The sequence below is a fragment of the Pecten maximus genome, chromosome 2, assembly GCF_902652985.1.
Source record: "Pecten maximus chromosome 2, xPecMax1.1, whole genome shotgun sequence".
In the NCBI taxonomy this organism is placed as follows: domain Eukaryota; kingdom Metazoa; phylum Mollusca; class Bivalvia; order Pectinida; family Pectinidae; genus Pecten; species Pecten maximus.
In genome coordinates, this window is record NC_047016.1 from 13,619,187 (window position 1) to 13,645,475 (window position 26,289).

The 26,289-nt window shown below is 37.0% G+C and overlaps 1 protein-coding gene across 1 annotated transcript in view; it reads left to right on the forward strand.

Annotated features, from left to right (window-relative positions):
- Positions 1-2,796: 2,796 nt before the first annotated feature.
- The window catches only part of LOC117318148, a 60,857-nt gene continuing 37,364 nt past the window's right edge, over positions 2,797-26,289 (forward strand). The window contains exons 1-2 of the mRNA XM_033873182.1: positions 2,797-2,925; positions 4,411-4,947. Of these exons, the coding sequence (XP_033729073.1) occupies positions 4,942-4,947 (6 nt within the window). The 5' untranslated portion in view covers positions 2,797-2,925; positions 4,411-4,941. The remainder of the gene's footprint in view (positions 2,926-4,410; positions 4,948-26,289) is intronic.

Sequence of the window (26,289 nt, forward strand, 5' to 3'; positions counted from 1 at the left end):
TCTGAAAATAACATGGCCGACAGGCAGCCATCTTGGATTTTGACAATTGAAGTTTGTTATCGCTATTTCTGAGAAAGTACTGAAGGGATCTATCTCAAATTTCATATGGAGGTTCCCCTTGGTGCCTCTTTATGCTTATTGCATTTTGAGACCAATCTGAAAATAACATGGCCGACAGGCAGCCATCTTGGATTTTGACAATTGAAGTTTGTTATCGCTATTTCTGAGAAAGTACTGAAGGGATCTATCTCAAATTTCATATGGAGGTTCCCCTTGGTGCCTCTTTATGCTTATTGCATTTTGAGATCAATTGGAAAACAATGTGGCCGACAGGCAGCCATCTTGGATTTTGACAATTGAAGTTTGTTATCGCTATTTCTGAGAAAGTACTGAAGGGATCTTTCTCAAATTTCATATGGAGGTTCCCCTTGGTGCCTCTTTATGCTTATTGCATTTTGAGATCAATTGGAAAACAATATGGCCGACAGACCGCCATCTTGGATTTTGACAATTGAAGTTTGTTATCTCTATTTCTCAAAGTACTGAATGGATCTTGCTCAAATTTCATAAGTAGGTTCCCCCTGGTCCCTTGTATTGCATTTTTGGACCAGTCTGTCCTCAAAACAACCTGGCAAACAAACAGCCATTATCATTAAATCTCAAATTTCTTATATAGCTAGGATTCCCTTGTTTGAAAAGTACTGGAGGGATGTCTCAATTTGCACAGATTAGTAAAATGAAGGGAAAAGTAGAGAAAAGATCAATCTGACATGGAACTTATGAAGATCATTCAATGGTGGGCGCCAAGATCCCTCTGGGATCTCTTGTTAAGCTTACAAAGGGGAGATAAGCATGTCTGATAAATAATTTCAAACTTATAAAGGGAGATAAGCAAGTGACCAAAACCAGGCAAAGGGGGAGATAACTAACCAAATCTGGACAATCATTTACAAGAATAAGGGAATGGCAGCTAGTACACTATCAAGTTTATTCTTGGCCATATTTATGTAAATCAGTATACAATAATGTATATCATCAAATGTGTGTGATATTACAAAAAACAACTGAGTTTTGTATGCTTATTCCATTTATAGTTATGGCCATTGAACTCTACTGTTTGAAGTTATGGCCCTTGTTCCTTTTCTATTTGGAGTTATGGCCCTTGTACTGTACTTTTGTGGTTATAGATATATAAATGGCATTTTTTTCTGCTATGTAGAGTTATGGCCCTTTTTCTCTGCTATGTAGAGTTATAGCCCTTGTGTATGTATGTCCATGTACATGGAAATCTAGACTATTTACAACTCTTTACCTTCTTTTGATAAATTCTGAAAGAATCAAATGAATAAACACTGGCACAATAGTTTGTATTTATACATTGTGGAAGGAGAATTTCCAAGAACATTGTACTTGAAAATGCTGATGTAAGACTTTAAATTATATTTGTTGTTGTTTTTTTGTAAATGTTGAAATGTTGAAATTTAAAAGAACTGATGTTATATGTTACTGTGACAGGGAGACATGGATCAGGCTACTAAATCCCTTTGATTACAATTTCCTGTCCAGTGTGTTAATGGAGAGGGGGGAGAGGATATAATGAAATATCTATGTATTCCTGACAATAGACTTCTCAAACAATGCCTGCCATTGTTACGTCCTGTTAACCACATAAAAGTCAGCTGGAACAGTTATTTTGGAATATTGGGATTCATTGAGGAGTTACATAAAAGTAATTACTTGATTGTACAGACCTAAATATCCCTGCTCACAATCAATACAGCTATCCATACAGGAACAGGCCTTCATATTAGCAGCTTTTGTACAACAACAATAGGCACACAAGTTCATTCAGGTTCTATTGTATTAGAGCTGAGAAAGTTGGGCTATGATGACAACTGTCTGTTTTAAAAGTATTGTCAACTTTATATACAAATTATTGACATATTTATTTATATAAATTCTAAAACAATATTGAAAGGGTATGCACAACAGAAGATTATACTCAAAGGATCAAATCACAACTGCCTATAGCCCCTGATAAAGTGAAAAGAATTTAGTGAAAAGAATTTGAGGATAAATATGACATTGTCAAAGGTACTGGGCTGTGTGTGATGGACATGAGCTCGGACAGTGTAATGGCATAATTAGGAAATGGGTCTGGTGCACTTGTCACCTTGTTAACCGATCATCAGTCAATACCAGTTAAACATCCTCCAAGGAGTAATATGGACTCCGGCAGGGTGCTCATTCATTAGATTGTGATAGCCACAGGTTACTGGTCCAGATGGTCAATAAAGCATACAGATACCAGTGCTGACCACATCCTGACAATGGCTAGTGTACTTATCAGTATTATAAAATTAATTGAAAATATACAGTGTGTGTTCTGTTTCAAGGTAGAACATTGTTAATGTTTGAAGGATTCTGTTGACCATAATCAATATACCATATGGTAAACACCTAGATATAGGTTAATAAGTTCATGGTTAGATTTTTAATCAGAAAGTTAACTAGACTTAAAAGTAGATGTTGATTCATCAGTTGTGTGGTCAATAGTTAGAGAGATACAAAATGAAAGGGTGGTCAGTTATGTTGACCACTTATGCCACATACAACTGACCAACATTGCTGATTACATCAAACAGCTTTTGTGTCACAGAAGTTTACCATCTCTGTGGTATAGGAGAGTATCTGGGATTGTGCTGCACTAGCACAAAAGGCAATTTTCATGTCTATTGATCTTTGGAATCACAAAATCCAAAAGAAGTGTTTCTGTTAGATGTTTAATTACCTATACTGTGGGACAGTTTAACTGTAGCATTGGACATTTACAAAAAGAAGAAGTGACTACTTTAAGTTCCTTCATATTCTGTGTCAATCACTGGAGACATTACATCATCATTCATTATTTGTGGAGTTAGTGAGGTATGTTTTCAAAACATTTTATTTCATCTTTTCAAAAAAGAAAATGATAAAAATGATATCATCATAAGTTAAAATAGCAGTATTTATCACTTAACTGGCCCATTCTGTCATGTCATAAATATCATAAAACACATGTGTAATAATACTATTATCATATGTCATCAGAAATCTGTGGATATTAAACTTGTTTATTAATTTGATATGACATTCACCTTAAGGTTCATAGCCTAATAGTCTATAGAGTAAATCTTTTAGAATCTGTAGACTTTTATAGAATTGTTTAAATTATTCCTCAAAAAACTAACTTTAACATTCACAATCTACAACTGTCCTTGTTGAAGAAATTGAAGTCAGGTTTGAGGATAGTGAGAAGTGACTGGTAAATACTGTAGTTGATAAATATTTGTGGGGGATTTAATTTCTCTATATTCATAGTCATTAAATAAAGCACTAATATAAACAACCAGTAAAAATCTATATACTAACAAAGATATAGAAGTGCTGCAGTATGTTTCAAGGTACAAATGTATATAGCTACATGAATTTTCATACCCATGAACTAGGTCTGACTGAGACATCCACAAATAATTAAACCCGCAAAATTTAACAACTTTACAGTATATGATTACAAAATATTTTTGTCTTTCATTTAGTTGACAGTCTGGTAATGTGATGTTAGACATTCTTAAATATCATACTGTTTTCAAAGATGGACTTTGATTTAACAAATATTTCCTTTTATGTTAAAAGGTGAAGTCATTGTCAAAGGGAAACCGGGGTTTTTAGCATATGACCTTTTCAATTCCAAAAGTATGAAGTAGTAAAATGTTAGTGGGGAAGCCATTGGTGTCTTAGAGTGGTATAGAATGAGGATGGTGTCTCATCAGCTACCATTAAACTAAGGGTATGTGAGATGGTGACCTTTACCAATATGTCTTTAAGGTTTGAAGTTAGAATATTAACTGACAGACCAGTTAGTGCGGGCGTGAAACATCACTTATCAAAGTTCTCAACATTCAAAATACATTTTTATGTTAACAGATATAAAGACAGGATTTTGACATGATATAAAAGTTGAGTGAAAACTTCATAATCAATATTTGAAACATATGCACATGCATGTACATATTGTACCAATAAAAATGATTTGTAATGCACATGCAGAAATCCTTTGTGGAGTAATAGCTAAAAAGGCTTAGAATTCTGTTTAAGTACCAAAAGTCGCACACACGTACTAAAACCAACTTGGTAGGGCAAATGTCTTGTAGTACATAGAAAAAAAATGTGTTATCATCGGTATCCTGCTTTTAGTAACAGGCTGACTCAGAAATTGGCTCATGTGTATGGATTTCTCTGGGAGTCGTAAGATATAGACAGCACCAGCACCCAGTGAATTTAGCAGCCCTACAGGCACACACACTAGTACTACTAGATAGCCTCAGTACAAAAAATGCTCACAACTTAGAATCTTCATTTTTGTTTTAGTCACTAGAGGGAGACACTGTTTATTGGACACAGACACTGGAGATAATTTGTAGTTTGTCACATGCTGGTTGGTGATTGGTGCTGCAGTGGTACCAGGACACTGGTGATACTCTGTGGGCCCTAACTTCCATCACAGACAATGCTGGTATTGCTTTGAGTCATCAGAGGTTACCTCTAACACATACCTATACACCAGGAAATATTGCTGTCCTTGGGAAACTTTGCTGGAGACACTGTAGAAAATAAATACTTGGAAAAATTGTGTAATGCAATTGAGAACTTGAGGACTGTAGATGAATTAATTCTGAGGACATCAAAAAGTTTTCAAGTAAAATTTAAGTGGTGTGTGAATACTTCTTTTCGATGACCTTAGGCTTATGACGTTGACCAGTTGGTGGTACAGTGTTTATATTACAAAACAGACGCAAGAGGGACTGGGCAGCCCTGTGTACAGATCCGGATTATATATAGGACTGGTTCTCGAGTAGACCAAGCATATACCTATCAATTGTGGATACTCAAAAGATTACCATGAGGGTAAGTGCTCTCTTGTTGGTTAAACATCATCTTGGTCTGTTTCTTTACACCACTAGCTCTTCTCTCCATTATTCTTTGTTACTTAAACATTTAAAATCTCTGACTTTGCTTCTATATAGAGTTATCATAGATTTATATTATCTTTATTGGGAGAAAAAAAAGTTGGGACAATAATGAAAAAAAACATCATGAAATCTTAACAATTTATATTTATTATCAGGCTGATGACCAGTCCAATTAAAGTTTATGTTTAAAAAAGTTTTCTGAAATGAAGTTTTTATATTTTTACAATGTTTTCTTAACTGACTTTTGAGTATATCTCTATAAATATTGGTTTCGTATATGCTGTCTGGATAAAAAATTAGGCTGTGATTTGAATGGTATCAAAATTAACTACACAAGACTTATATACAGAGTTTGATGTTGGATTTGAAAAGAGCTCAACATTAAAAATGAAAAGTTTACATTTGTATTCTGAAAAATTAAAATCCAGGCTGTACATATGAATTGATAAAAGGTTTTAGCAGAGAAAAATGATCTAAAGCGTCACTATAGGATCTCCCTTGTTTCATCGTCTTCCTTGATTACCACCATGCAATCATTATACATTTACATAGTTTACCTTATACAACTGACATTTGTTTAGAATATTGATGGAAAAATAATGATGATATTGTTACATAAAGTTCTACCATGTTGTTTGTATACACTTTTATAAATCAAATAATCTTTTTTTATTAGAAGAATATACATCACATATTATCAGTTACTATAATATATTCATCTATTTAAAGAAGAAAATATGACAAGTAGACAGAATGTGCAAAAATTAATTGAGGATGGACATCAAATGGCTGTAGATTCTTTTCTAAATGTGAGTGTAGTTTGTGTTACAGTTGACTGTGATATTGGGATGCCTAGAAACACTTTCAACTGATTGGGAGACATTACAAGAAGTTACTAGTTTGACAGCTAATGCTGTATACATCAATTTTAACTAGATACAAAACCCTAGGTATACACAAAAAAAAGATAATTGATGAAAATATTGTGTATATTTGTTATTATCTCGGAACATATCCGGCATATCAAGGCATACAGAGATTCATTGGTTAAACAGCATTTTAATGGTTTTGTGCCAATTCAAAAGTGCTAAGCTATGCTTGTAACTCTTGAGTATATATTAAGATAATTAACTGTTCCTGGATGTGAATCGCTGTATATAGCTGTTGGAAGAGTGTAACAGGGAGGCTAAATACAAGATTATAAGTGGGCAGAATATCAACATCTTAGAAGTCTTCATAAAAACTGATCCTCTATAATTAATGTAATCATTTCTTTCAGTATAATTTTTTTTTTTTTTTTTTTAAATTAATATATTTTTGACTTTTCAATTATTGTAGTGTTATATTGTTGTGAAATATTTTTGTGGTTATACATAAGTCGATGTGAAAGTCTAGAAAATATAAATATGTAAAGAGACATTTATCCTTGTATTTGACAAGGAAATCAACTATTAAGATATCAGGTAGGTACCTGATAAAGTAAATATAATATCTTCTAAAGGACTTTTTTTTTTTGCAAACTGACAAATAAAAAGAGGTTATATAGGTATTTGATAAGTTCCTTGTACTAATACACATCATATATGATAATGAATATAACAGCATTCAAACGGTAAAACTACATTTAATTTTCAACATTAAACCATTATTTTCAATATTATTACATTTCTAAAGTTAAAAAGAAAAGTTGTCATAAAATATGGAAATCAGTAGCATCTCTAAATCTTTTGCTGTACCTTACGATATTGCATTTTTTAATTGTCGACAAAATTAATTGGCAACATTTTGAAAAATAAACTGTTCAGTACAGTCCTACCTGTTTCTCTGTTGAGCTCATTCATTACTTCCATTTTTCTTAAAAGTGTCTGTTGTAAATGACTTCTAGTGAAATGCTTTTGTCCTGGTTTCATTAACATTACTGAACTTTAAGAATTTCTTAACCTAAATGTTTTCATAGGAAAGCATTATATGGATTTAATTAAGAGTGAAGTCAAAGAAACCTTCCTTGAATTTTGTAATTCTTTCCTTTGGATCATTTTAAGGAATTTCTATTTCTTTTATGAAATATGATTGCTATTTCAAGAAACCAAAAATCTCCCCAATTTCTGTGAGAAACTCCTGTTCCATTCGGATGTGTATTCTTATAATGACATAATCAAGTGATGCCACTGTATGAATTCAGCAAAACTGTGATTCATGATTTAGCAAAAACCTTGTAAATGTGACACTCTATACTTTTACAATCAGACTGTTTGTCGATTCCTTACAAATAAAATCTTTCATATCTTTAGTCGAAGCAGTTAGAATTGACTCAAACGGAAACCAAAGCTGCAGTCTGATTATATTTGTTTGTCGTTCTTCATATGATGTCTTTTCAACTGATTAGTAAGAAACTTTAATATACACAATATCATCTTGTAAATATATCATATAATTTGAAGAAGTACAGGATTAGTCGTTCCTGGTAATAGAGATGTAGGTCTAATTCAAAATATGGTTGATATAGATTTTCTTGCAAACAGTGAGTCTATAATGACCAATATATGATTCCAGCACTTGTACACTGTCACCAATATGACTCCAGTACTCGAATACTGTCACCAATATGACTCCAGTACTCGTACACTGTCACCAATATGACTCCAGTACTCGTACACTGTCACCAATATAACTCCAGTACTCGTACACTGTCACCAATATGACTCCAGAACTCGTACACTGTCACCAATATAACTCCAGTACTCGTACACTGTCACCAATATGACTCCAGTACTCGTATACTGTCACCAATATGACTCCAGTACTCGTACACTGTCACCAATATGACTCCAGTACTCGTATACTGTCACCAATATGACTCCAGTACTCGTACACTGTCACCAATATGACTCCAGTACTCGTATACTGTCACCAATATAACTCCAGTACTCGTACACTGTCACCAATATGACTCCAGTACTCGTATACTGTCACCAATATGACTCCAGTACTCGTATACTGTCACCAATATGACTCCAGTACTTGTACACTGTCACCAATATGACTCCAGTACTCGTACACTGTCACCAATATGACTCCAGTACTCGTACACTGTCACCAATATGACTCCAGTACTCGTACACTGTCACCAATATGACTCCAGTACTCCTATACTGTCACCAATATGACTCCAGTACTTGTACACTGTCACCAATATGACTCCAGTACTTGTATACTGTCACCAATATGACTCCAGTACTCGTACACTGTCACCAATATGACTCAGTACTCGTATACTGTCACCAATATAACTCCAGTACTCGTACACTGTCATCAATATAACTCCAGTACTCGTATACTGTCACCAATATGACTCCAGTACTTGTACACTGTCACCAATATGACTCCAACACTCGTATACTGTCACCAATATGACTCCAACACTCGTATACTGTCACCAATATGACTCCAGTACTTGTATACTGTCACCAATATGACTCCAGTACTTGTATACTGTCACCAATATGACTCCAGTACTCGTACACTGTCACCAATATGACTCCAGTACTCGTATACTGTCACCAATATGACTCCAGTACTCGTACACTATCACCAATATGACTCCAGTACTCGTACACTGACACCAATATGACTCCAGTACTCGTACACTGTCACCAATATGACTCCAGTACTCGTACACTGTCACCAATATGACTCCAGTACTTGTACACTGTCACCAATATGACTCCAACACTCGTATACTGTCACCAATATGACTCCAGTACTTGTACACTGTCACCAATATGACTCCAGTACTCATACACTGTCACCAATATGACTCCAGTACTCGTACACTGTCACCAATATGACTCCAGTACTCGTACACTGTCACCAATATGACTCCAGTACTCGTACACTGTCACCAATATGACTCCAGTACTTGTACACTGTCACCAATATGACTCCAGTACTTGTATACTGTCACCAATATGACTCCAGTACTCCTACACTGTCACCAATATGACTCCAGTACTCCTACACTGTCACCAATATGACTCCAGTACTCGTACACTGTCACCAATATGACTCCAGCACTCGTACACTGTCACCAATATGACTCCAGTACTTGTACACTGTCACCAATATGACTCCAGTACTCGTACACTGTCACCAATATGACTCCAGTACTCGTACACTGTCACCAATATGACTCCAGTACTCGTACACTGTCACCAATATGACTCCAGTACTCGTACACTGTCACCAATATGACTCCAGTACTCGTACACTGTCACCAATATGACTCCAGTACTCGTACACTGTCACCAATATGACTCCAGTACTCGTACACTGTCACCAATATGACTCCAGTACTCGTACACTGTCACCAATATGACTCCAGTACTCGTACACTGTCACCAATATGACTCCAGTACTCGTACACTGTCACCAATATGACTCCAGTACTCGTACACTGTCACCAATATGACTCCAACACTCGTACACTGTCACCAATATGACTCCAGTACTCGTACACTGTCACCAATATGACTCCAACACTCGTACACTGTCACCAATATGACTCCAGTACTTGTACACTGTCACCAATATGACTCCAGTACTCGTATACTGTCACCAATATGACTCCAGTACTCGTACACTGTCACCAATATGATTGCAGAAGGTAATTGTTGATGCTTTTAAATTTGTTTTAAAAGGCTCGCCCACTAATGCAGTTTAATGTGAATTTTTTCTGTAATCCATCCATCCTTCTGTGAAATTTTTCTGTCCATCTGTCCTGTCTGTCCATCCTTCTTGTCAATTAATTTTTTTTGTTCTGTCCATTCATCCTTCTGTAAAATTGTTTGGTCTGTTATTCCTTCTCTCAATTTTCTGTCTGTCCATCCTATCAATTGATCTGTCTGTTCCTCCATCTGTCAATTCTTCTGTCCATTTGTCCTGTCTGTCCATCCTTCTGTCAATTCCTCTGACCATCCATTCTTCTGCCAATACTCAAGAGGTTTCGATGAATCTTTAGAGGTGATTTTGTATTTCATCAAGCACCCTTGAAAGGCTGCATGATTTCAGCTATACCAAGTATCATAACAGTATCAATATCATATTACAAATATTTCAGCTTCATATCACGCTTTTTCAGTCAGCACGGCTCATATTGAATATTGATGAAGTAACTAGAAGTCAACAAGGGGTTGAGGATAATGGTAAGGTTTGCTCAGTTTCTCTAGTTTTTTTTACTGCATGCTCATCTGAGAGCTGCCAGGGTAAGATGAATGATGGAAATTAGTCTGGATTATGATGTATTGCCTTGTAATGAATGTCGGTATAAATCCTAATTGTCTGGGTCAGCTCCCTTGTCCAGAGATGATTACGGACACTAAACGAACCATATAATAGAGACTTGATGGGACTCTATTTGTTACAATTGAGGCTCAATACCAAACCAGTCTTTATGAGAATTATTAGTGATTGCAACTAGCTATCAGGTTTATCAACAAAGATGTTTGATGATTACAAGTTTTGACAATGTGGTATGTTTTTGTCTATTTTACTGACTGCTGCGTTCTGAAAAACAATGCCAAGGTGGTCAATCAAATCCACCCTTGGTTTCAGGAATCTGGCTGGAGGTAATATCTCATAATGGTAACAGGAGCCTATACACAGAATAGATAAACTACGATACTACAGTGAGGAACTCTAATTCCTCCCGGATAATACTACAGTGAGGAACTCTAATTCCTCCCGGATAATACTACAGTGAGGAACTCTAATTCCTCCCGGATAATACTACAGTGAGGAACTCTAATTCCTCCCGGATAATACTACAGTGAGGAACACTAATTCCTCCCGGATAATACTAGAGTGAGGAACACTAATTCCTGCCGGATAATACTACAGTCAGGAACACTAATTCCTCCCGGATAATACTACAGTCAGGAACACTAATTCCTCCCGGATAATACTACAGTGAGGAACACTAATTCCTCCCGGATAATACTACAGTGAGGAACACTAATTCCTCCCGGATAATACTACAGTGAGGAACACTAATTCCTCCCGGATAATACTACAGTCAGGAACACTAATTCCTCCCGGATAATACCACAGTCAGGAACACTAATTCCTCCCGGATAATACTACAGTCAGGAACACTAATTCCTCCCGGATAATACTACAGTCAGGAACACTAACTCCTCCCAGATGATACTACAGTCAGGAACACTAATTCCTCCCAGATAATACTATAGTCAGGAATACTAATTCCTCTCGGAGTGTGACTTCATGTGCTTTAAAGACCCGGTAATTTATACATCTTCGTGGAAGATCAATTTATCCAAGACAAAATAAACCATTAACTAGGAAGACAGAGTTTCACAGCAGTGACAAACCTGTCCATTTATGGTATTGATTGTCTACAATGTCGTTTGTTAACACTGACTTTTATCAGGCATGGTTATACTGCACCTTATATTGGATCAGGTTTATTCATGAGAAAAAGAAATGAAATATAAGGAAAATTATCTTACCTTTAAATTTGAAAATATAGATTGATGATAAGCATAGCTGTAGATGTTGGGCTGTGTTGGATGGGGTTTGATTAGGTTAAAGTTTTACATTCTAGATATCCTAGAGGTGATTTAAGACAGTCACAGGTCCATAAATACAATTTGTTATTCTAATTTATAGAGGTTGCCATTAAACTGTTGGATCAATATATTCCCAGCTCTTGAAGGAAAATTTAGAGGAATAGTAAATTCAAGCTTGTAAAGAATAATCAATCAGCTCTGCATTGTAAGAGAATGTTAAGTATGGAATTTCTATTCAAATTACGGTTATTTTATAGACTGAAGCTGACAGTTCATGTAACTGCTATGTTGAATGTGTTGGTGATAGTGTACAGTATACCTTGGTCAGATAGAACAAGATTGAAGCCAATATTTGAATAGCATCATTTCTCATTTAAAACAATCTGAAACATGATCAGAGTTTGTAGTACCACTAGATAGAAAGTATTGTAGAGTTTGTGATTCAAGGACAGTTATTATTTATAGAAAAATCTTTGTCAAATTGCAGTAAATTAGTCATATATGCTCTATCAACATTTGATCGAACTTTGTAATATTAGTTTAGTATGAGCATATGTAGTAATAGAAATGGTATTCTATGGATGAACAGATTGAATACCCTGTTGTAAAGCTCTGTTGCAGTAATCCATCACATCGTGAGAGTTTTAGACAGCTAATATTGCCTGTTTTCAAGGTCTGCCTAAAATATGACCCTTTCTGTCTTAATTGACCAGGAAATTAAAAACAACTAGACTTTTTTGTGGTTGAAAAAAGACCAAAGTTTTATCTTACAGAAGGCAAGGTCAAGGAAAGGATACAAGCATAGACCATATCATATAGAGTTGAAATCCATTATCTTGGTCCAGGAGCATTGGCCGACTCCACACTACACAAGTCTCTTGGGAGAAATAAAACACCTCTGTGTGTCTCCTCCATGGTCTAATCTCCCCCATTTATGGCAGTTTGTGCTGGTGAGGAGGGATAATCTTTTATTTAATGGTCATTCCAGAGGTCCCTTTATAATCAAACTGGGAAATATGGGACAAAAATAGAAAATAAATGGCCCATAAGTTATAATATTGACTTTAAATTGAGAAGGACTGGCTTGATTATTATTCAAAATGGGTTGCAGCTTAGTCCTGCAGAGTAGCCATTATTTTCCAGTATTGAATTCTAACCTACATCTTTTGCCCAAGGGGCTATTTATAGGAGTGTGAGGGCCAGTCAATTTGATATAGGAGGCAGTAGACAGTTCATTGTAGAGAAAAGTTAGGATTTAGGCCAAAGGGTCTAGATAGGAACAAGAATTGAACTAAGAAAATGCCCTACCACTTCAGGAATAATCAAAAAGGCAACTCCCAGCAACTGAAGCCACCTCTATGTACCAAACTCTCCATCCCCAAACTTCAAGGAAGCCTCTCAATCTTCTGTAGCTATTACACTGGGAGTGGTCAATGGCACCATTTGTAATAGGAATAAGAAGTGAAAATGCCCTGCCTCTCTTCACACTTATATACGACTGTGTATGTGCCTGCTCTAGGCTTGTATGGTAGAAATCTTATTATTGTTTTTTATTCTGACTTGTCGTTCATGCACTTTGTTTCATATAATATAATTCTCAAAAGTGTTCAAGTAGAAGTATAAAAACCATAAAAATCAAAGATAATTTCATTGTTACTCTCTACCAACACTTTAATTCTTGTTAGAAATTTGGTTCGTATAAGATCAATGAAACTGATCTAATTGCACTCGGGGGAAGCCTGGGTGCTTTTGGCCATAACTGGAAGAAGCTGTGATACATGTACTTGTTTAAAATGCCTGTGATTGGATAGTATGGAAGGTGTCTGGGTACTAAGTTTAAAATGCTTGTGATTGGATAGTATGGAAGGTGTATGTGTACCAATATAGTACAAGAGATGTTGGAGGCGCAAGAACCAATCCACACAAGGGTGAGGAATATATTGGAAACAGATTTCTGGTGACAAAACTTTATCTGCAGATTGAACTTGCAGAAAACAACGGAAAATTTTTCCAAAGGCATGGCTTTCAGAATGAATATGAATTTAAAATCTGATGATGCATTCTTAAATTTTGAGTTAGCTATTGTTCTTTGAGTGATTTATAAGATCTAAATAAAATGTTTAACTTTTCGTTAGTTATTGGACTGTAAGTAAACTGTACTGTCAAACATGATCAATGGATTCCTGCTACTCTCACAGGTGACAAGCACAGCTTTTATTTATCTGTCAACCACAATTGGTAAATCTTGAATAGAATTCTTGTTAATTATTTACCATTCCGATGTGGATCAGATTTGCTATTTGATAATATGTAACCATTCATGCTCAGGGTAATGACAGCTCTCGTTCAAGTTCTTTATTTCGTCGAGTGCTTGAGTACAAATATATAAAATACAACAATATATACAACTGATATACCAGGGTGTTGATCAAAATGTATATCCATGTAGAAGATATGTCTCCGAATCAAATAAATCCAACTCTGCTACTATAATAGTTCATTATAGATGGGTTGTCACTAGTCTGACAGAGAGAAAAAGGGGCTTTTTCACTAAAGGGATATTATAGGGGTACTAAAAGGGGAGAAAACGGGGTTTTACTGAAGGGATATCATATGGGTATTAAAGGGGGAGAAAGGGGGCTTCACTGAAGGGATAGTATAGGGGTACTAAAAGGGGAGAAAAGTGGGCTTTACTGAAGGGATATCATATGGGTATTAAAGGGGGAGAAAGGAGGCTTCACTGAAGGGATATTATATGGATAATAAAGGGCAGAAAAGGGGGCTTTACTGAAGGGATATCATATGGGTATTAAAGGGGGAGAAAGGAGGCTTCACTGAAGGGATATTATATGGATAATAAAGGGCAGAAAAGGGGGCTTTACTGAAGGGATATCATATGGGTATTAAGGGGGAGAAAGGAGGCTTCACTGAAGGGATATTATAGGGGTACTAAAAGGGGGCTTTACTGAAGGGATATCATATGGGTATTAAAGGGGGAGAAAGGGGGCTTCACTGAAGGGATATTATAGGGATAATAATAAAGGGCAGAAAAGGGGGCTTTACTGAAGGGATATTATAGGGATAATAAAGGGCAGAAAAGGGGGCTTTACTGAAGGGATGTTATAGGGGTATTAAAGGGGGAGAAAGGGGGCTTCACTGAAGGGATATTATAGGGATAATAATAAAGGGCAGAAAAGGGGGCTTTACTGAAGGGATATTATAGGGATAATAAAGGGCAGAAAAGGGGGCTTTACTGAAGGGATATCATATGGGTATTAAAGGGGGAGAAAGGGGGCTTCACTGAAGGGATATTATAGGGATAATAATAAAGGGCAGAAAAGGGGGCTTTACTGAAGGGATGTTATAGGGATGATAAAGAGAAGAACAGAATCCTGACTAAATGGACAGGATGAGAAAGTGGTCTGAATATTTGAGACAGACAAATTACTCAGGTTGGAGTGACTTTTTATGATAATTGGCATGGATAGGAAAGGGTTCTGTAGAGCTTCCTAGAATTTGGCAAAGGGTAAGGGTACTTTATAGAGTATTGTCAGGGGGCAAGGGTGACTGCTAGACTGATGGTGCACCATAGATAGGCAAAAAAAAGTGGATGAAACCTGTAGATAGGGGGGTGGGGGACAGATTTGTAACAATAGAGTAGAGGTTGGGGGTGTAGGTAGGTAACAAAATAGTAGAGCTTTAAGTTATAGAGGTAAGAATATTGAGTTGAGAATAGAAAGGAATAAAGAGTAAGAAATATAAGTAACAAAGAGGTTACAGAATAGAATGGTAGACATGATGGAAGTTACTTTTAGAGTGAGGGTACAGTTTCATAGTAAAGGGTGCATCAGCATTAAAGGTAATGGTGAGGACTTGGTCAGATGAAGGGTGAGGGTAAAATTAGATTTGAGTGGGTATTGATAAGAAAGGTAGGAATGAGGCACAGGTAAACTGGAGGGTGAGGGTAAAATTAGATTTGAGTGGGTATTGATAAGAAAGGTAGGAATGAGGCACAGGTAAACTGGAGGGTGAGGGTAAAATTAGATTTGAGTGGGTATTGATAAGAAAGGTAGGAATGAGGCACAGGTAAACTGGAGGGTGAGGGTACAAATAGATGTGAGTGTGCATTGACAGGAAGGTTGGACACAAGGGTACAGGTAAGTTGGAGGGTGAGGGTACAATTAGATGTAAGTGGGCATTAATAGTAAGGGTGGACATGAGGATACATGTAAGTTGGAGGGTGAGGGTACAAATAGATGTGAGTGGGCATTGATTAGAAGGGTGGACATGAGGGTACAGGTAAGTTGGAGGGTGAGGGTACAAATAGATGTGAGTGGGCATTGACAGGAAGGTTGGACATGAGGGTACAGGTAAGTTGGAGGGTGATGGTACAAATAGATGTGAGTGGGCATTGTTAAGAAGTGTGGACATGAGGGTACAGGTAAACTGGAGGGTGAGGGTACAATAAAATGTGAGTGGGCATTGATAGTAAGGGTGGACATGAGGGTACATGTAAGTTGGAGGGTGAGGGTACAAATATATGTGAGTGGGCATTGATAAGAAGGGTGGACATGAGGGTACAGGTAAACTGGAAGATGAGGGTACAATAAAATGTGAGTGGGCATTGATAGTAAGGGTGGACATGAGGGTACAGGTAAACTGGAGGATGAGGGTACAATAAAGTGTGAGTGGGCATTGATAGTAAGGGTGGACATGAGGGTACAGGTAAACTGGAGGATGAGGGTACAATAGATGTGAGTGGGCATTGATAGTAAGGGTGGACATGAGGGTACAGGTAAACTGGAGGATGAGGGTACAATAAAATGTGAGTGGGCATTGATAAGAAGAGTGTGCTTGAGAGTAAAGGTAAACTAGAGGGACAATCTTAGTTAATAGGAGATGAAATGGAGTAGAAGAAATGTTATGAAGGGTATGAATTAAAAAGGAGGGTTGACTTCAGGACTACAGTTGAATGGTAGGTTGAGCACTTGCTTAGGTAGAAGGTTTTCTGTCGGAGAGTGCAGAAGTGATATGGGGGAGGGAGGCACCAGAGGAAAAGTGACATGGATATTTTTACCTTGGTATCAACACCTACACTTGTATGTAGATCAGGGGTGTAGAATGCTCTTGGCACTGGTAGTAGGAGATTGTACAGTGATACCTCAAGCATGTAGGCAACTAAGTATATAGGCGTGAAGCCAACCCTATCATTACACACAACCAGTAGCAAAAATCAGGTTCATCTACTGGGGGTATATTACCTGCACACAATTTCACAGAAATTTCCAAAATTATCCGGTTGGACAGAATCGTTTTTGTTTGTATTTCTTTGTGAAATCATGAAAGATGTATATATTTTTTACTATATTTTACTCTAAAATAACAATTAGGATGCTGTAAATTAAATTGACCGTTACTTTTAGAAGCTCTGATAATTACGATGTTCTCTTTTGTATACATGTAGTTACCATAGTCTCCTAGCAGTTAGAGCTAATTAATGTATACAAGCTATCTAATATTTTGTCAGCACTGTGCATATAGTCCCAACAACTTATTATCTCCAGGTAATTTACAGGTATTTACATATGTAGGCCTCGTTTAAAGTCTTGTTGGCTTGTGTAGAGGCATCTTGGTGGATTCCACATATTTAGGTGTAATCTAATGGGGATTTCCCCCCTACACAAACTTGGTGAGTTCCGTTTGCATGCGCACAGTTTCATATGAATGATATTAACATTGGTAGAAATACAATGACCTAGTTTATGTATGATTATGTTCTGCTTTGTACATTTATTAATTGATTTAGTATTTATTAAAGACTCTTTTGATCAAATGTACAGATACATCAATAAACTAATTAAGCTGCACTATTAGGATATATTGCATGCCTGTTTCAGATGTCCACGAATTATTGATAGCTTGCAGGTGTGCATTTACAATAGATATTACCCATTAAACATAAATATACTCTGGTTTATATTTTATTGAAGAAATTTTTTTTCTACCTGTTGATGTATATATGCTTAAATAAAAAAAAGTTTTCTCAATAATTAAGAATTGGCAGTTGACCTACCTCTTTCTTGTCCATAATTTATAGAAAAAACATTTTCTTTTTCTACCAACAGGTTTTCACTTTCATTAATAAAAAATGTTCACAATAATTTTAGAAATGTCTATTGGCCTTTAGATTGAATGAAGTGTCAAACACAGAAGATATGTTGTTGGACATTTAGTGATCTGTAGTGACTGCTGGTTCATGGAGTTTGATGATAGGGACTTGGCAAGGGTCTTGTTTACAGAGATCAGGTGTGTTGCCATGGATACACTCAGGTGGGCTATTCTGGTAGTCTTGTGTTTGCACATCCTTGTCACAATATTTTGAGAACTGCTCTGTAAATAGAAAGGATGCCTGCAGCAATACAGGGGAGATAATCAGATCTGCTGCAGTGCCAGCTTGAGCAGCTTCATGGATGGCTGTATGTAAATTCCTTTCTTTGAATTGGAGTGAAGTTAAATATAAGCCATCAGGGTAAAGTCATCATTACATTGTGAAAACACTGACAAAGTATTTCATTAATTACTTCATAGGTATCGTAATAACATCTTCTCTAACTAGGCCTGTTGGACTGACAGAGTTCACGTTACAAAGTTTGGTGTGTGCATATGTATTTATGTTTAGGGAACATTTAGATTGTTATTTTGACAAAAATCCCATCTCAAGTTCCCTGTTATCTAGTCTGCCTTCACAAATAGCTATTGAATGAACCCCCATCAGGAATTAAATCAATTTCAATTTATATAGCTGTACTTCCCGAAATATTATTGTGTGTTGTGGCCAAGTTATGATAGCTTTTCACTATGATAAAAATACCTTAGGTGTAAAGTTAGAAATGAGAAAACAAAGCAGAATTAAAGTGAAACTATAGGCAGATATGGATGTACAACAGAAGTGTTAAAGTACTCTAAACGTACTTAATTATATATATCGACACTCATATTTTAGTGCAAAACCAAATTAATTAGAGATTAGTGAAATGATGAATTAGCCAACCAACAATGGTTGAAATATATAAACCATTGTAGATAAAATATAATTAACGTAATCAGGACATAGTGGAATGCTTCAAGCATGAAAAAACGCTAAAATCAGATTACCACTAAAATACGTATATATATAGTATACTTAATTATAATACTTAATTATTGCTTGTCTGTCAATTAATTAGTTATATAGGCAAATATAGTTCAAAATACAGGAGTATTTGACTTGACTGACTTTCTTTTAGTAAGGAGTACATGAATGGTAATTGATTTGTCTGTCTAGGGGTGTGTGTTAATTTATAGCTTCTCTTTAAGATGTTGCCTAATGTGTTAATGTGTTTATCCCAATTTGATTTGATGTTCAGTACATAAGAATGGTTTGGTTTGGTTTATTTTGTTTAACGTCCTATTAACAGCTAAGGTCATTTAAGGACGGCCTCCCATGCGTGCGACATGCATGTGTGTGGCGAGTGTGTATGTGTGTTTTGGGAGGCTGCGGTATGTTCATGTTAAGTCTCCTTGTGATAGGCCGGAACTTTTGCCAAATTATAGTGCTACCTCACTGAAGCATACTGCCGAAGACACCCAGCAGCACACCCCACCCGGTCACATATTTATACTGACAACGGGCGAACCAGACGTCCCACTCCTAATATGCTGAGCGCTAAGCAGGAGCAGCAACTACCATTTTTAAAGACTCTGGTATGTCTCGGCTAGGGGACAGAACCCAAAGCCTTCCTCACGGCGGCGAACGCTCAACTGAAGGCTAAAAGTGAGGCATTGTCAAGGGAGACATTAGGAAGAAGAAAGTTGTTCAGAAAGAGAAAAGATAAGATCCCAAATTTAGTCGCCTCTTACGATCATGCAATGGGGGCAGCAGGTACCATTCTTACGCCCTACCTGCAGGGCAGCAGTACATAAGAAGCATACCTTTATTTAAATGTACCCTTTTATACTAATATTACCCCGTTTAAAGATATAGATAGTATTCCTTTAAAGGTACATTCTAGTTGTTGACAGGTTTAGTATTCCTTTAAAGGTACATTCTTGTTGTTGACAGGTTTAGTATTCCTTTAAAGGTACATTCTTGTTGTTGACAGGTTTAGTATTCCTTTAAAGGTACATTCTTGTTGTTGACAGGTTTAGTATTCCTTTAAAGGTACATTCTTGTTGTTGACAGGTTTAGTATTCCTTTAAAGGTACATTCTAGTTGTTGACAGGTTTAGTATTCCTTTAAAGGTACATTCTAGTTGTTGACAGGTTTAGTATTCCTTTAAAGGTACATTCTAGTTGTTGACAGGTTTAGTATTCCTTTAAAGGTACATTCTTGTTGTTGACAGGTTTAGTATTCCTTTAAAGGTACATTCTAGTTGTTGACAGGTTTAGTATTCCTTTAAAGGTACATTCTTGTTGTTGACAGGTTTAGTATTCCTTTAAAGGTACATTCTAGTTGTTGACAGGTTTAGTATTCCTTTAAAGGTACATTCTTGTTGTTGACAAGTTTAGCATCAGCTGAGACCTTGTGTTTTGGATTAGAACTGTTAATTGAAGTGTGGTATTATCAACAAATAAATCCAAGATCATTAATTGGGATTGATGTGTGTTTACCATGTGTGACACGAGACATGGGGGATTGGTTCTAAAACAGAACATCAACAATACATTGACAGGTGGACACAGCGATGTATCCATTACCTCATTACCAGTCCTTGTACGTCCACAGCCTCTAAAGACCCATTACTTGACATGATGGTCGGACTTACAGGGGATTAGTTGTGACTATTATATTAGCTATAGGGTCTCCCTTAATCAAAGCAAAGCAAGCATATAGGCTGACTTGTCTGTCAATTAGTTATATAGGCCTCTCAAGTGTGGGTGTCCTGTCAAGAGTATACATACTATATGTTGATGTGTAGCCCTGATGCTACATATATACTGTATTGGGATGGACCACAGGTACCTGACTCGTTTTATAAAACAATAACATATAAGAGTACATATAAATGTTATTTATTTGTACTCTTATATGTTATTATTTTATCAAACGAGTCAGGCACCTGTGGATGGACTGTTCTTAATTTTGACGGAGATTTTACACCATCTGTGTCCGTCTGGACTTATTCTATTATTTTGGGGATTTTTATTTGGTTGAAGTTACGATTATGGTCAGAAGGACCCATTTGTGGTGCTCTTGTATTTTGTTCTGATAATGTATATCTATGTAGAGAATCAGGTATGTTTGTTATAACAATAAACCATAGATCTAATCTGTATGTATGGTAATTATGAAGATGAATCCAGAATTTCAATAAAAAGTAATACACAGGTCCTATCCAGGAGTTATGTGATGACCTTGGCTCATGTTACACCCCTGAAATGTGACCTAGCCTAGGGTTGTAGATTATCTGACTGAATACATCAAGAGTAGCTGATTGGATTATTATTGTCAACAATCAGCAAATGGATGATGAGTGGATCTGTAATGGTGTCCTGGTTATAGGACAAAGACAGCGGACACTCACCGAATCAATACCCTGTACTCTTGTCTACAGATCAATATACATAGACTTCCAGAATGTAGCGTTGGGAATCATAGACTTCCAGGATGTAGCGTTGGGAATCATAGACTTCTAGGATGTAGCGTCGGGAATCATAGTCTTCCAGGATGTAGCGTTGGGAATCATAGACTTCCAGGATGTAGCATCGGGAATCATAGACTTCCAGGATGTAGCGTTGGGAATCATAGACTTCCAGGACGTAGCGTCGGGAATCATAGACTTCCTGGATGTAGCGTTGGGAATCACAGACTTCCAGGATGTAGCGTCGGGAATCATAGACTTCCAGGATGTAGCGTCGGGAATCATAGACTTCCAGGATGTAGCGTCGGGAATCATAGACTTCCAGGATGTAGCGTCGGGAATCATAGACTTCCAGGATGTAGCGTCGGGAATCATAGACTTCCAGGATGTAGTGTTGGGAATCGTAGACTTCCAGGATGTAGCGTCGGGAATCATAGACTTCAGGATTGTAGCGTCGGGAATCATAGACTTCCTGGATGTAGCGTCGGGAATCATAGACTTCCAGGATGTAGCGTTGGGAATCACAGACTTCCAGGACGTAGCGTCGGGAATCATAGACTTCCAGGATGTAGCGTCGGGAATCATAGACTTCCAGGATGTAGTGTCGGGAATCATAGACTTCCTGGATGTAGCGTCGGGAATCGTAGACTTCCAGGATGTAGCGTTGGAAATCATAGACTTCCAGGATGTAGCGTCGGGAATCATAGACTTCCTGGATGTAGCGTTGGGAATCATAGACTTCCAGGATGTAGCGTTGGGAATCAAAGACTTCCAGGATGTAGCGTCGGGAATCATAGACTTCCAGGATGAAGTGTCGGGAATTATAGACTTCCAGGATGTAGCATTGGGAATCATAGACTTCCAGGATGTAGCGTTGGGAATCATAGACTTCCAGGATGTAGCGTCGGGAATCATAGACTTCCTGGATGTAGCGTCGGGAATCACAGACTTCCAGGACGTAGCGTCGGGAATCATAGACTTCCAGGATGTAGCGTCGGGAATCATAGACTTCCAGGATGTAGCGTTGGGAATCATAGACTTCCAGGATGTAGCATTGGGAATCACTTTTGAAGCTACCAGGATATATCCAATCATCATTATGATCAATAATCTATTTTTGATAGATCAGGAACAAAAAGGGAAATCTAACAAACCATATCAATAAAATGTGTAAAATGCGTTGGATATGTTTAGAAATGTTATCTTAATGTATTGTAAATTTGTCCAATTAACTCTTTTTTCAAGTCTGACATAAATTGCATTGACTCTTGAAATTCAAACCGTAATCGATCATAAAAAGGCATGATTGATTAGTTATAGTGAGAGGTGAAACAACTCTTTCTCAAATGTAAACTTATTAATCAGTACATTACCAGTGTGGCTATAGGACATAGTTTACCATTACCAGTGTGGCTATAGGACATAGTTTACCATTACCAGTGTGTCTATAGGACATAGTTTACCATTACCAGTGTGTCTATAGGACATAGTTTACCATTACCAGTGTGTCTATAGGACAGTTTACCATTACCAGTGTGTCTATAGGACATAGTTTACCATTACCAGTGTGTCTATAGGACATAGTTTACCATTACCAGTGTGGCTATAGGACATAGTTTACCATTACCAGTGTGGCTATAGGACATAGTTTACCATTACCAGTGTGTCTATAGGACAGTTTACCATTACCAGTGTGGCTATAGGACATAGTTTACCATTACCAGTGTGTCTATAGGACATAGTTTACCATTACCAGTGTGGCTATAGGACATAGTTTACCATTACCAGTGTGTCTATAGGACAGTTTACCATTACCAGTGTGGCTATAGGACATAGTTTACCATTACCAGTGTGTCTATAGGACATAGTTTACCATTACCAGTGTGTCTATAGGACATAGTTTACCATTACCAGTGTGTCTATAGGACATAGTTTACCATTACCAGTGTGGCTATAGGACATAGTTTACCATTACCAGTGTGGCTATAGGACATAGTTTACCATTACCAGTGTGGCTATAGGACATAGTTTACCATTACCAGTGTGGCTATAGGACATAGTTTACCATTACCAGTGTGTCTATAGGACATAGTTTACCATTACCAGTGTGGCTATAGGACATAGTTTACCACCACCAGTGTGTCTAAAGGACAGTTTACCATTACCAGTGTGGCTATAGGACATAGTTTACCATTACCAGTGTGTCTATAGGACATAGTTTACCATTACCAGTGTGGCTATAGGACATAGTTTACCATTACCAGTGTGGCTATAGGACATAGTTTACCATTACCAGTGTGGCTATAGGACATAGTTTACCAGTGTGGCTATAGGACATAGTTTACCATTACCAGTGTGTCTATAGGACATAGTTTACCATTACCAGTGTGGCTATAGGACATAGTTTACCATTACCAGTGTGGCTATAGGACATAGTTTACCATTACCAGTGTGGCTATAGGACATAGTTTACCATTACCAGTGTGGCTATAGGACATAGTTTACCATTACCAGTGTGGCTATAGGACATAGTTTACCACCACCAGTGTGTCTAAAGGACAGTTTACCATTACCAGTGTGGCTATAGGACATAGTTTACCATTACCAGTGTGGCTATAGGACATAGTTTACCATTACCAGTGTGTCTATAGGACATATTTTACCATTACCAGTGTGTCTATAGGACATAGTTTACCATTATCAGTGTAGCTATAGGACATAGTTTACCATTACCAGTGTGTCTATAGGACATAGTTTACCATTACCAGTGTGTCTATAGGACATAGTTTACCATTACCAGTGTGTCTATAGGACATAGTTTACCATTACCAGTGTGTCTATAGGACATAGTTTACCATTACCAGTGTGGCTATAGGACATAGTTTACCATTACCAGTGTGGCTATAGGACATAGTTTACCATTACCAGTGTGGCTATAGGACATAGTTTACCATTACCAGTGTGGCTATAGGACATAGTTTACCATTACCAGTGTGTCTATAGGACATAGTTTACCATTACCAGTGTGGCTATAGGACATAGTTTACCATTACCAGTGTGGCTATAGGACATAGTTTACCATTACCAGTGTGTCTATAGGACATAGTTTACCATTACCAGTGTGGCTATAGGACATAGTTTACCATTACCAGTGTGGCTATAGGACATAGTTTACCATTACCAGTGTGTCTATAGGACAGTTTACCATTACCAGTGTGGCTATAGGACATAGTTTACCATTACCAGTGTGGCTATAGGACATAGTTTACCATTACCAGTGTGTCTATAGGACATAGTTTACCATTACCAGTGTGGCTATAGGACATAGTTTACCATTACCAGTGTGGCTATAGGACATAGTTTACCATTACCAGTGTGTCTATAGGACATAGTTTACCATTACCAGTGTGGCTATAGGACATAGTTTACCATTACCAGTGTGTCTATAGGACATAGTTTACCATTACCAGTAACAGTGGAATGCAAACAGGAACCAAATTAATTATGTAATATTGATATCAACCAAAATCTGTACCACAGAGACCTATCACTATCATATACCATCTAAACATTAATAACTTATGGTAATGTAGATATAGTACACCTCACATATAGGTGTGGTGTGTCATTTAGCTCCTGTTGCTGTTGATAATGGAAACAATCAATCATCAACTCTAAGCTGTTTCAATGACGGTTTGCACCAGGTAACCTGAAATAATCAATGATTCAACAATATGTAAAAATTCATGGTTTGGTAGTGAAGTTGTAATTGTCATTAGTGCAGATTCAGATAATGTATCATAAAAAATAATGTGAATGAGGTTCATTAAGGATCGGCAGTCGCTCTCTTATCTCAATCCAATATCATTACAGCACTCCTTACACTTGGTATACCAAGTCAATATATTGATGTATAATTCAGTTCAATGATATTCTTTCTTCTGGAAAATAAATTTAGACATTACAAAGATCAAGAATGCTGAAAACTACCTTAACAAAGGTCATTCAGGTAAGACGCTACAAAGGTCATACAGGTAGGACTCTACAAATGTCATACAGATAGGTAAGGACTCTACAAAGGTCACACAGGTAGGACTCTACAAAGGTCACACAGGTAGGACTCTACAAAGGTAACACAGGTAGGACTCTACAGAGGTCACACAGGTAGGATTCTAGAAATGTCATACTGGTTGATTCAGGTAGGAATCTTCAAAGGATATACAGACAATATTTTGATACTAGGTCACTATCACCTTTTGTCCTGAGGTTGCCATCTTAAGTAATTTACATTTTTGCCTTCTCATTAATGAAGAAGTGCATGGTCATGATATTAGGCCAAAAGCATGCTAAGATGATCGGGCTACCACATTTATTCAAATGGATGACCTTGACCTACTTTTAAGGTCACAGGGGTATGTGATAAAAAAAATTCAACAAATTTTTGATTAAAATAAACCAAGATGCACATGCAGGGTCATGATATTGGGCCAGTAGTGTGTGCTGGAATGAAAGTCTACAAAGTTTATGAATGACAGTGACGCACTTTTAGTGTCATAGGGATCAAATGTGTTGAAATCTTTAAATGCCTTCTTCTGTTTGGATGAAGAGCTACCAGGTTTGTTCACAAATGAATGACCTTAACTTCTGTCTAGGTCACAATTGTCAAATATGTTGAAATATTTGAATGTTTTTTCTCAATAACCAAGAGGCCTAGGCCTATTACTGTGACAGTTTCAATGTGACCAGTGGTATAAAGACATTGAGATCTAACATGATGTTTGGATGGCTTTCGTGATATTTTATGTTCCAGCATGTTTTGACTATAATCTTGTTTGCAGTCTGCCTCACTCACACTGTTGAACACACTTTAGTCTGGAATCTACCTACCATAACTTACTAATTCACACTTGCAGGAGACAATGACTGTCTAACTGATTTTCATTTTTGCTTTGATCTTACAATATGAAGATGCCATGATTTATTAACAAAGAAATATTGCTTCAATAAAGCCAATACTATGTAGATCATAATGAATTTAAGGCAGAGTGTTTGTCTAGTATTCCCAGCCCTGCC